A 12,051-nucleotide genomic window follows, 5' to 3' on the forward strand; every position below is an offset into this window, starting at 1 on the left:
TGACTGACGAGATGCCCAATCTTTTGAAATCACTGATGGGAAAAAGAAAGAGCCTTAACAGAATTCTCTAGTGCCGTGACTCTGCAGTGTTTGGTAGTGATCCTATTCAGTTTTCCCCCACAAGGATCTCCTCTAGGAGTCCCAAAGCATAATAGAGGTTCTAACCAAGGCTTCAAGCCCTGAGGAGAAGGCTTGGTGCTCAGTGGGCACTTAAGAGAGACCTGCTGAATGACTGATTCGTTGCAGCCAGGCCCAGATATCTTCTACCTGATGATATTCCTTTGCTCGACCTCGTGTACATAGTAGATATGGAGGAAATGTTGATCAAGTAAAAGAATTGGAGGAAGATCTCTACGATGTAAAAACAAAACATGCACCCCGAATGGGAGTAGCAGTCTCTAGCTGTGATCCCAGACCATCCTTAAGTACTTTGACCAGAGACATAATTTAATGTCAGAACCAGGTAAAGTGGAAGAAGTTTGAGAACGTTTTGTATAATGAGCTGAATGTTTTTTTGTAGAATAAGACTTCAGTAATTCCGTGGCTATTATGTTAACAGGTAATCTGAATTTTCAAATATTTTTAGAGAAGTAAGCCCTAATTTAAATAATGTGACTTATACTAGACTCCTGAAGCTTTGCCTAGTAGGTAACCTACTTGAATAAATTAATTAGAATGGTTGCAAGATACCTGTAAATGTTTGAAAACTATAAACAATTTTATAGCATCCTTCAAAATTACTGCATCCATTAAATTTAGAACTCTGGAGTCTGGCTGGAAGCCCACCGCTCCTACTTTCTGGACTGAAGTCCCCAAACCCCCTCGAGGTTTCAACAGCCCTTTCCTTCTGCGTCTCTTATAGGACTTACTTCATTCTGCTCTGTATTATCCCTGTTAGTCTCTTAAAAGGTCTCTGGACAGGGATTGTGTCTTACTTGTTTTTGCATTTCTGATTGTGCTCAGCAATGTGGCCTTGTAGGTGCTCAATAATTGAAATTTATTATACTTGGGAACCAGAGCAGAAGTTACTCTGTATTTTCATCAGTGCATTGAATGGTAATGGTATCTTGCCCGTTGTTAATTCATGGGATGGCTGGATAGAGAGATGCATAGAACACATTTATGAAGGTATTCTACTTAGCTGTAGGCTTGGGAGGGAAGCTGTCCTGGCAAAACAGATGACACAGACTGCTGATCAGTGTGGAACCAGTGTTTATTTGTGATCAGAATTAGGGAAGAGATACCAGTGTTTGACCAGGGTGTGGTTCTCAGGAATGATTGTTTTTTTCCCTTTTTTTGTACCATTGTCTTAGTGATAGAGAAAAGTTGAAACTATATAATATTTTCTCCGCTTATCACTATTTAAATAAAATAGAATTTCCCTTCTAATAGAATTTTTGAAGTAAATGGCTAATTTCTACATTTATGAGAAATCTGTGTTCCTCATAATCTTGGCCTTCGTCCATTGAGAAAAAAATAGGGCCTGTATTAGTTTTTTATTGCTGACATTGTAAATTACCTCCATTTGATGGCCTAAAACAGCATAAGCTTCTTATCTTATAGTTCTGTATGTCAGACATGGCCAGTCTCACTGGAATAAAATCAAGATGTTGGCAGGGCTGTGTTTCTGTCTGAAGGCCCTCCGGGAGAATGTCTTTCCTGCTCATGGGAGTCATTGGCAGAATTGGCAGAATTCAGTTTCTTCCTTTTTTTTTTTTTTTTAAGATTTTTATTTATTTGTCAGACAAAGAGAGCATGTGCACATGCGCAAGTGGGGGGAGGGGCAGAGGGAGAAGTAGGCTCCCTGCTGAGCAAGGAACCCGATGTAGGACTCGTAGGACTCGATCCTAACACCCTGAGATCATGGCCTGAGCTGAAGCAGACGCTTAAACCACTGAGTCACCCAGGTGTCCGGAGAATTCAGTTTCTTTTGGTTGTAGGATGAGGTTCCTGAGAGCCTGGCTGTCAGCTAGGGGCCTTTCCCCGCTTCTAAAGGCTGCCCACATCCCTTGACTCATAGCTTTCATGTTCAAAGCCAACCACAGTGGGTCAAATCCTCCTCAAGACTCAAGTCCGCCCCACTTCTCTGCCTGCCTTTTCTACTTTGAAGTCATCATGAGACTAGATTGAGCAGTCCTGGATAATCTCAAGGTTCTGAACCTCAGTCCCGTCAGCAAAGCCCCTGATCCCATGTGAAGTAACGTATCCACAGATCTGGGGGGTGAGGATGGGGACATCTTTGGGGGCCATTATTCTGCCTGGCCCAGGGTCTGACTTATTGTGTCTTATGTCATTGTTCTATCTTTTGGATCCAGCACCTGGAATCTGTATCTAGTTACAGGGAAATTTGGTGGTATGGGGGCTGGGGTGGGGAACCTATGAACTTGTCAAGGGTACCATTTCTATGTGATAGGATTTTTACTTGAACACAGGAAGGGTAATTACTTGTAATCTTTTCTCTCTAGGGAGGAGGTAGGATTTGAGCTTCATTTTTGAAAGCTGAGAGAGGTTTGGGAGGCGGGACGGAGAGGCAAGAGGGCCTTCTAGCTGGGATGAGGGAGACGGGTAAAGGCCCAGAGATGGAATGTGTGTGGCACATGGTCAAAACCTGGTCTGACTGTGAGCATCTCCGCTCACAGTCCTCCAGGACCCTTCTTTGCGCCTGTCATTCCTGTCCTCTCTCTGCCTGTCACGATCTTCTGCCACCTTGGGAGTGTGGCTTCCGTGACCGCTCTTCAGTCCCCCAAGGGGTCACCCAAGGAGGTGAACTGTCACCCAAGGAGGTGAACAGTGGTTCCCTGGCAGCCTGAGAACTTCGCTGGTGGCTCTGTTTTGGCGCTTGCTGCATTTGGCTTTGTTGTTGTGCTCGGTTGCTTGACCGTTTATGTCCCCAGTTAGAGGGTAAGCTCTCGGGGGCAGGGACTATCCCCCCCCATCCCGTTTTTCTTTCCCCATATCCTTTCAAAATAATGGAGTTAGCAAAGAAGGAAGGATTGATTCAGAGGAAAATGGACAACGGACTAAAATGTAAGCATGCTGACAGCAGGAGGCCCAGCGTTTGCTCGGTCAGTATTCGCCAGGGACGGTCAGTATTCGCCAGGGACGGTCAGTATTCGCCAGGGACGGCGACGAGCCCTGGGGCTCATCCGGAGGCAAAGGGTGGCAGCAGAAAGCGCCGCTGTGGTTTTCAGAGGGTGGGGTGTCGAGGCTGCTGGCAACCAGGCAGAGGCATCACGACTTGGTAAAAGCAGAGAAGAAATAGTTGTGGGTTTTGATGAAATGCCGACAGCAGCACTGGACCGGCAGGATGGATCGGGCAGCAGGGAGAAGAGCGTGAGAGGCCCGCACTGCCACGTGGCGGCTGCCGGAGTGACAGGCACGGCATGACATGCTGTCCCGTGACAGCGGCCACCGTGACAGCGAGAGGACACTGCTGAGGGCAGAGACATCGTGAAGTAAGACGTGGGTATCGAGGAGAAAGGACAGGGAAGGTCACGGCTCAGCCCAAATCAGAAGATCTTTACATCTGACAAATAGCAGAGCTGAGGGATTGTGAGCATGAGGGGCGACAAGCAGCCGGGGACGGAGGCGAGGCAGAGAAGACGGGTGGGCCAGCCAGGGGAATGGCCCCTTGGTGGCGGGAAGTGCACAGGCAGAGCCGGAGCTTCGGTGTCCGGGGCCAGGGGAAGCCACAGGAACACGTTTGCTCGGGGTGCAGGCGTCCAGGAGGCGCGGGCCTGTCGGAGACCATCCTTCCCGCTGTGGACACAGAGCGGCCTGCGATGGCCAGGACAGGTGTTGCGGGAACTCCTCTCACGTGACTGGGTTCTCGTGAGTTGTCTCACCTTCAGAATTCAGAATCGGGCGTCCGCGTGTTGTCGGTACCGTCCCCTTCACTTGCGTGCTGTCTGCTGATGCCATGCGGAAAGTCTGGTTGCTTTCTTCTTCGGTGGTTGCTGTTTGTACACGTGTGTTCCCTCAGGAAGCGTCTGCTGGGGAGGAAAGAAGGATTTTTTTTTTTTTTTTTTGGTTTTGAAGATTTATTATTTTTTTTCCAATTTATTTATTTTCAGAAAACATTATTCATTATTTTTTCACCACACCCAGTGCTCCATGCAAGCTGTGCCCTCTATAATACCCACCACCTGGTACCCCAACCTCCCACCCCCCCCGCCACTTCAAACCCCTCAGATTGTTTTTCAGAGTCCATAGTCTCTCATGGTTCATCTCCCCTTCCACTTTACCCAAAAGCACATACCCTCCCCAATGTCCATAACCCTACCCCCCTTCTCCCAACCCCTCTCCCCCCAGCAACCCACAGTTTGTTTCGTGAGATTAAGAGTCACTTATGGTTTGTCTCCCTCCCTATCCCATTTTGTTTCATGGATTCTTCTCCTACCCACTTAAGCCCCCATGTTGCATCACCACTGAGGAAAGAAGGATTTTCTCTTGCTCATAGGACGGGATGTCTGATGCCTGAGCTTTGGAAAATGGCTTTGGTGGGTGGACCGTGCCCCAAGAGGGCTAGGTCCCCCTTGCAGCAAGGTGTGTCCTCTGGTAATTGGCTCTGGGGTGTGAAGCGCTCGTAGTCCTCTATGGTAGGAGCCATTCACGTGATCTGCGGGAGGAAGATTTGGCTGGGGATGTGGTAGGGCTAAGGGGCAGGGGGGGACATTGGTAAAATACCTTGGAGCGTTCTGTCTTCCCAAGGGTTGTAACTTGTTTTGGAGACTTGGTTCAAATGGGCTTTGGGATGAGGAAAAAATCTGAACACTGGGAACGGGTTTAACGTAACAATTCCAAACCCCGTTTTGACTTGAATAAAGTAAGAATGGGTGCATAAATTTGGTTTTACCTTGGACTCACGGAAAAAGAGACATAGGCTGAGAATAAAGTGAATATGTTAAGTCTATCCAGAAGACTTTATTACCTGAAACCATGTGTTTAGTTAAAGTTTTTCCTTTTGCATGAAACTCCCATTTTTCTTTTTTTTTTTTAATCTTTTTTATTCAGAATGTGTATCCTTCATGCATTTATTTGTTCAGCCGGTGTTTGAGTGCGCTGTGTGCACTGGGCCAGGCCCCACGAGGGCGTGAAGGGCCTAACTGAGGTGAGGGAGGCACAGTCCAAACTTTGAAGCAATTTGCCGTCTAGCGGCAGGTCAGGCAGGTCTGTCAGTGGTTACACTACGAGAGAGAAAGCAATAAATGTCTTAACAATACAGATAAAGAGTAGCGGAGCCCTCAGAAGGCACCACTCGAGGGTAGCAGAAACCAAAGGCGACTCCATAGGAGGGCTGAATGCTGGGCCAGGCTTTGAAAGGCCGGTAGGGTTTGAAACACAACCCCTCAGCTTCCGCGAGCAACTAGTATGTGACAGGTTGTGTCGTACGTGTTGTAACCACAACGTTCCTCCTGCACAGAGGTGGTGGTGCGAAAGAGAAGGGGGCTCATTCTGTGGGGTGGAGAGTGATGGTCAGGAGAGGCCGCAGCAGAGTCCTTTGTGAGCCGAGTCTTGAAAGGGCAGGTGGCTCTTTGCTAGGTGAATGGGGGACAAGGGTATTCAAGGCTGCAGGTATGACATAAGCCAAGGGAAGGGTCCACAGCCCCCTCGCCCCCGCCATGCATTGGAGAAACCATAACCGTTCCATATGGTTGGAGAAGTGAGGGGAGAGAGGGAGTTAGAAAGGTAGAGAAGGGCCAGACTGTGAAGCCTGGTGCCCCTGCTCGAGGCCAGGAAGTGATGCAGTTGGTGCATCTTAGGAAGGTCATTAGGGCAGCTCGCTGTGTGGGCGGTGGTGGTCCAGGTTGTAAAGTTGGAACATCAGCCACAAGGACACTGAGGAGAGGCTGCAGCCGGTTTTACTGTGAATACGAGAATGAAGGAAGGTATGGCACAGCCCGTGGGAAGTGGGAGGAGAAGCCCTAGAGGCCAGACTGTGAAGTCACAGAACTGGGTTCCTGCTTAGCTATGAAAGATTCCAGAGAATAACTTCAAGGTTTCTGCCTTGGTCGAGTTACTGGCTGACAGGGTTCTGTCCCCAGCAGAGAATAGGGGCAGCAGTTGGTCGTTGCCCTTTGGGATCTGTCTTTAATGTCAGGGACTGCTAAGTCAGCACGGACCTTCTAGAAGTTGGGTCTTTGGGTCTGAGACCCAGGAATGAGATTGCAGTTGGAAATCGGGCAAAAGATATAAAAGAGCAAAGCAAGAACATTGGCGGCATCCACAGAAAAACCTCAGTACGGCGGGGATGGAGCATAGTGAAGACAGACAAGCAAGACAAAACCGAAAAGACCAGGTCAGGGGGAGCTTTCAGCTCTAGACTTTGCGATTAAGTCAGAGGCAGGAGTTTTTTTTTTTTCCCCATGTATTTGTTTTAGTGAAAAAATAAGAAAACCCTACATGCATATTTCAGCCATTTGATGTTTAGGAGAAAATGCAGAACCTTGTCAGGTGGCTTCACTCAAGCCTGGTGGCCCCGATGACTTGCTTTTCTGCCCCTCCCCCCACCCAGCTGCTCTGCGGAGTCAGGCCAGTGCGCGTGCCGCCCCCACGTCATCGGGCGCCAATGCAATGAGATGGAGTCTGGGTACTACTTCACCACCTTGGATCACTACATCTACGAAGCAGAAGAAGCCAACTTCGGGCCTGTGAGTAGGGGGGTGCCGGGCAGATGGGAGAAGCTGGGTTCGGTGGGAGGGGGCAGTCATGGCGTATGCAAGTGTTTTAAAGAATCCATTTACAAAGCATTTTTATAGCTCTTGACAGGATGGGGACTGTGCCTTTTTGAGAACAGTGCTATTTAAAGCTGAGTAAATCTGTAACTCACAAAGAGACTTTGAAAGTTTCACTGATGAGGCTTTCAGTGGGTTTTTTTCTGGGGGGGGGTGCTTATTTTTCATTCTTTCACTCCTCCACTTGTGCTCCGAAGTTATTGTTGATGTCATAGGGTGAATACTCAGATGGGAGTTCCATCGCTGTGTAAGCAGCCATCCCAAAATGTAGTGGCTTCAAAAGTACCTACAGCATGTCAGCGGGATGGCCAAAGCAGCTAGAGGCAGGCTGGGCATTTTCCACCACATACCACCCCCCTCCTCAGGCCCCCCCAAGTAGCCACCCTGAGCTCCCTCACAGCACGGCATCTGGCTTCCAAGAAGGAGGCAAGAGAAACCACCAGGTCTCTTAAAGCCTAGGTTCCAAAGTTTCAGAACGTCATTTTCTCACGTTCTGTTGGTCAGAAGTCGCAAAGCCAGACCAGATCTGAGGGCAGGGTAATAAACTTCCTGAAGGGTAGATCCAAATGCTCATACGTACAGAGAATGAAGGACTTGGTCTTTGGAGGTGACCGATCAGTGGTTATCCATGATCTGTGAGCAAACTCAAAGGCGTGCTCAAGTTACCTGGAAGTGGTCGATCTTCAGTCTCCCTGACAGTCAGAATCAACTCCTCAGTAGGGAGCCCTCGTGATGATCTGATGTTTCTTCAGTTGTACTTGGAGTTTGAGATGAACACAGTGAGGGGGTGAGCACGTCCACCAGATACAGGACTAGCCTTGTAGAAAATCTGGGAAGTAGCTCGTCACTCCTCAGCTTGCTTACAAAGTGTTTGGGACGTTCTCTCTCCTTTCTTTATGCTCATTCCTGGCTCTATCCTAGAAGGTGTCTCCCAAGCCTTTGAGTCCCGTCTCCGAGGTCCCAAGACTACCCCAACCACAAAACCAAATCCTCTTTATGCCTCAAAAACTTGTACTCTCTACCAAGTAAATTCGACTGCAAAAAATAGGTAGAATGACTATAGTTTTGACCTTGGGGTGACTTCAGATTTCTTTAACTGTTACATTTCCTGGAAAGCCATTTTCCCTTGTCCTCAGGGGGTCAGCATAGTGGAGCGGCAGTACATCCAGGACAGGATTCCTTCCTGGACCGGAGCAGGCTTCGTCCGAGTGCCTGAAGGGGCTTATTTGGAGTTTTTCATTGACAACATACCATATTCCATGGAGTATGACATCATAATTCGCTATGAACCACAGGTAAACCTTCCAGGGACTAGCAGGGGTGGTAGAAATCTCTTCTAACAATGGATGCAGTTTTTGTGAGTTCGGAGTTTGCATTAGAATAGAGGAGCCTCTCTGACTTTCTATCCCCCAGGAAAGCAAAAATGGACATTTTTCTCAAATTCAGTTTCACAAGCCTTTAGAGATCCCTCATGAGGCTCTCAGCCTTGCTGAGACCTGAGGAGGTGAGCAGAACGTGTCAGATGCTCTGCTTGACCTCACGGCCTGCACGGCCCCCAGGCTCAGACGAGCGCTCCACCTTTAATAAAAGGTGGAAAAGGCAAGGGCAGAGATGTGGACAGTCCTGCCTCTTACACCAACCCCAGCTGCGCCAGATGCTGCCAAAACGTCCCATAAAGAATGATTTCTAAGCCTGAGAACAGAGATGGAATTTTGACACCAAAGGAAGTGAGACACGGCGTGAGAAGAGGGAGAGGGTTTTGGGAGTGCGTCCTCGTGGCTGGCTAAGGGCATCGTTGGAGATGCTGTTGGGAAGAATGCTGGGATCAACACATGAGCCTGGACGCTGTATTACAGGGTTTGGGGCAGGGGATCCTTCTGATCGGAGCTGTGCTGCCTGATGGCCAGAGAGGGCCCTGGGAAAGGCAAGGAGAGCAGAGAGGCTGTTAGGTGTCCAAGTGAGACAAGATTAGGGCTGGAGCAGGGGCCAGAGCAGAGGAAATGAGAAAGAGGGAAGGGAAATGCAAGTGAGTGTTTTTCATTTAAAACTTGGCAAATGATCGGTTGGGAGAGGTCCTTATACACAGACAGGCAGCAGCGGGCCAGTGCGGATGTTCCTTTGATGGCGTGTCTCTTACTCTAGCTCCCCGACCACTGGGAAAAAGCTGTCATCACGGTGCAGCGACCTGGAAAGATCCCAGCCAGCAGCCGATGCGGTAACACTATTCCCGATGATGACAACCAGGTGGTGTCCTTGTCGCCCGGCTCGAGGTCAGTGTGATGCTCGTTTGCAGCTCATGGAATGAATAGGCAGATTATTATATTTTTTCTGGTCCCTTGCCTTGCGAGTCATCCCGTTAGCATTTCAGAGCTGGAGCTGAACACGGATCATTGCCTTTCTACTTTTGCTGTGATCTGCATAGACCTTTGACGGAGGGATGGGTTGATTGGATACCGAAATGTTGACTTGGCGTTGGTATTTTTCCCTTTCCTTTGGGGGCAGGTATGTCGTCCTTCCACGCCCCGTGTGCTTTGAGAAGGGTGTAAACTACACCGTGAGGTTGGAACTGCCCCAGTACACGTCCTCCGATAGCGACGTGGAGAGTCCCTACACGCTCATCGATTCTGTAAGTGCAAGGTCATTTCTGAAGTGAAGGTCATGGGGGAAGGCATGGGCGGAGAGTGTTCATCTGCTTCCCCAGAAGGTTTTATGGAGGGCGTAAAACATGGACAAGTTAGGCACGATCATTTTTCTCTTGCCTCGAAAGCCACTCGACTTATTTATTTTAATAAAAACTCTACCTTCTGAAAGGGTTTACTCAAGCAATTTGTCTGTGGAAGTAACGAAAATCCTAAAAACGGTCTTCCAAAAGCCACCAGACGATGTAAGGTGTATCTAAATGTTTTCTGGCAAGAATATTTAAGAGTGGAAAGGTTTTCATTGTACTCAGTGAGTCTGATGTTTTCCTTTCCCAGAGTCAAAGTAGCACTTGGGGCTTTGATGCGTTGACTTGCTGTAGTTGACGACAGAGCGCCCCGCCCCCTGCCCCCCCACCATAAGAGCTCTTTGCCGTTCTTGATCCTTCACAGCTTGTTCTCATGCCGTTCTGTAAATCACTGGACATCTTCACCGTGGGAGGCTCAGGGGATGGGCTGGTCACCAACAGCGCCTGGGAAACCTTTCAGAGATACAGATGTCTGGAGAACAGCAGAAGCGTTGTGAAAACACCAATGACCGACGTATGCAGAAACATAATCTTCAGCATTTCTGCCCTGTTACACCAGACAGGCCTGGGTAGGTTTTTCCGACCCTCCTTTCTTGGGGCCAAGAGTACTTGGCATCACGAGGTACGCGGGAAGGCGTGCCCTGTAGCTCTGTGCAAGACCGATGGTGACCACAGTTTGCCTTTTTCATTTTTAAAGAATATTTTAGTGATAGAGCACCATTGAAAATGTAGTCACATAGGGGAAGGGAAGGAAAAATAAGATGGAACCAGGGAGGGTGGCAAACCATAAGAGACTCCTAACTGTAGGAAACAAACAGAGGGTTCCTGGAGGGGAGGGGGGTGGGAGAATGGGGTAATTGGGTGATGGGCATTAAGGAGGGCACGTGATGTGAGGAGCACTGGGTGTTTTATGAGACTGATGAATCACTGACCCATACTTCTGAAACTAATAATCCAGTATGTGTTAATTACATTGAATTTAAATAAGAAAAACTTTTTAAAATGCAATCACAACAGTGACCAGGGGCAAAGCCAGGAAGATGCAGTATTTCCATAGGCAGGTGGGGAGTTGGGATAGAATCAGGGAGCATCATATACAACTGAAGTTTGCTTTTCTCATTGAAAGATCAGACACCTCCCAAATGTCCCTGGGCTTTTGTCTAAAGTCCTGTGCAAGTTGAACTTTGAAGGCAAGGGTAGAAAATCTTAATGACCTCCTTCGGAGAGAAGCTGCTTTAATCTGCCAACTCCCATCTCCTGTTGCTTCCTTCCCACCCATCATAGGGATGCTATTTATTTATTTATTTATTTATTCTATTCGATTCTATTAATTAACATATAATTGGTTTCAGAGGTAGGTCTGTGATTCATCAGTCTTATACCCAGTGCTCATTATATCACGTGCCCTCCTTAATGTCCGTGACCCAGGAACCCCATCCCCCCCAAACCCCTCCCCTCCAAGAACCCTCAGTTTGTTTCCTATTCTTTTTTTTTGCATATTGTCTTTTTATTAGTACAGATTTTATTTATAAGTCATTGTATGAAAAGTATTTTTAAATTTTTTTTATTAACATATAATGTATTATTAGCCCCAGGGGTACAGGTTTGTGCATCACCAGGTTTACACACTTGACAGCACTCACCATAGCACATACCTTCCCCAATGTCCATAACCCTACCACCCTCTCCCTACCCCCCTCCCTTGTTTCCTATTCTTAAGAATCTCTTATAATTAATCTCCATTTCTGGTTTTGTCTTGTTTTATTTTTTTTCTCTCTCCCTCTACAATCCTCTGTTTTGTTTTTTAAATTCCAAATATCAGTGAGATCAAGTGATAATTGTCTTTCAGGGTTCCCGCTTTCTCTGTATCCTTGCCAACATCTGTTGTTGCCTGGCTTGTTAATTTTAGCCATTTTGACCGGTCTGAGGTGGTATCTCATTGTGGTTTTGAGTTGTATTTCACTGACGCGGAGTGATGTGGAGCACTTTTTCATGTGTCTGTTGGCCATCTGAATGTCTTCTTTGCAGAAATGTCTGTTCATGTCCTCTGCCCATTTCTTGATTGGATTATTTGTTCTTTGGATGTGGAGTTTGATAAGTTCTTTTTAGATTTTGGATACTAGCCCTTTATCTGATATGTCATTTGGAAATATCTTCTCCTATTCAGTCAGTTGTCTTTTGGTTTTGTTGACTGGTTCCTTTGATGTGCAGAAGCTTTTTATCTTGATGAAATTCCAACAGTTCATTTTTGCTCTTGCTTCCTTTGCCTTTGGAGACCTGTCTAGCAAGAATTTGCTATGGCAGAGGTCACAGAGTTTGCTGCCTATGTTCTCCTCTACGATTTTGATGGATTCCTGTCTCACATTTAGGTCTTTCATCCATTTTGAGTCTATTTTTGTGTGTGGTGTAAGGAAATGTTCCAGTTTCATTTTTCTGCATGTGGCTGTCCAATTCTCCCAACACCATTTGTTGAAGAGGCTGTCTTTTTTCCATTGGACATTCTTTCCTCCTTTGTTAAAGATTAGTTGACCATAGTGTTGAGGGTCTATTTCTGGGCTCTCTATTCTGTTCCATTGATCTATGTGTCCGTTT

At 47.4% G+C, this 12,051-nt stretch overlaps 1 protein-coding gene across 3 annotated transcripts in view; it reads left to right on the forward strand.

Annotated features, from left to right (window-relative positions):
• The window catches only part of LAMB1 (laminin subunit beta 1), a 69,164-nt gene that overhangs the window by 27,240 nt on the left and 29,873 nt on the right, over positions 1–12,051 (forward strand). For all 3 annotated transcript variants that reach the window (XM_044245802.1, XM_044245803.1, XM_044245801.1), the window contains exons 14-18: positions 6,515–6,650; positions 7,871–8,029; positions 8,877–9,004; positions 9,237–9,360; positions 9,824–10,028. In XM_044245802.1, the coding sequence (XP_044101737.1) occupies positions 6,515–6,650; positions 7,871–8,029; positions 8,877–9,004; positions 9,237–9,360; positions 9,824–10,028 (752 nt within the window). The remainder of the gene's footprint in view (positions 1–6,514; positions 6,651–7,870; positions 8,030–8,876; positions 9,005–9,236; positions 9,361–9,823; positions 10,029–12,051) is intronic.

The sequence above is a fragment of the Neovison vison genome, chromosome 4, assembly GCF_020171115.1.
Source record: "Neovison vison isolate M4711 chromosome 4, ASM_NN_V1, whole genome shotgun sequence".
NCBI classification, from domain to species: domain Eukaryota; kingdom Metazoa; phylum Chordata; class Mammalia; order Carnivora; family Mustelidae; genus Neogale; species Neogale vison.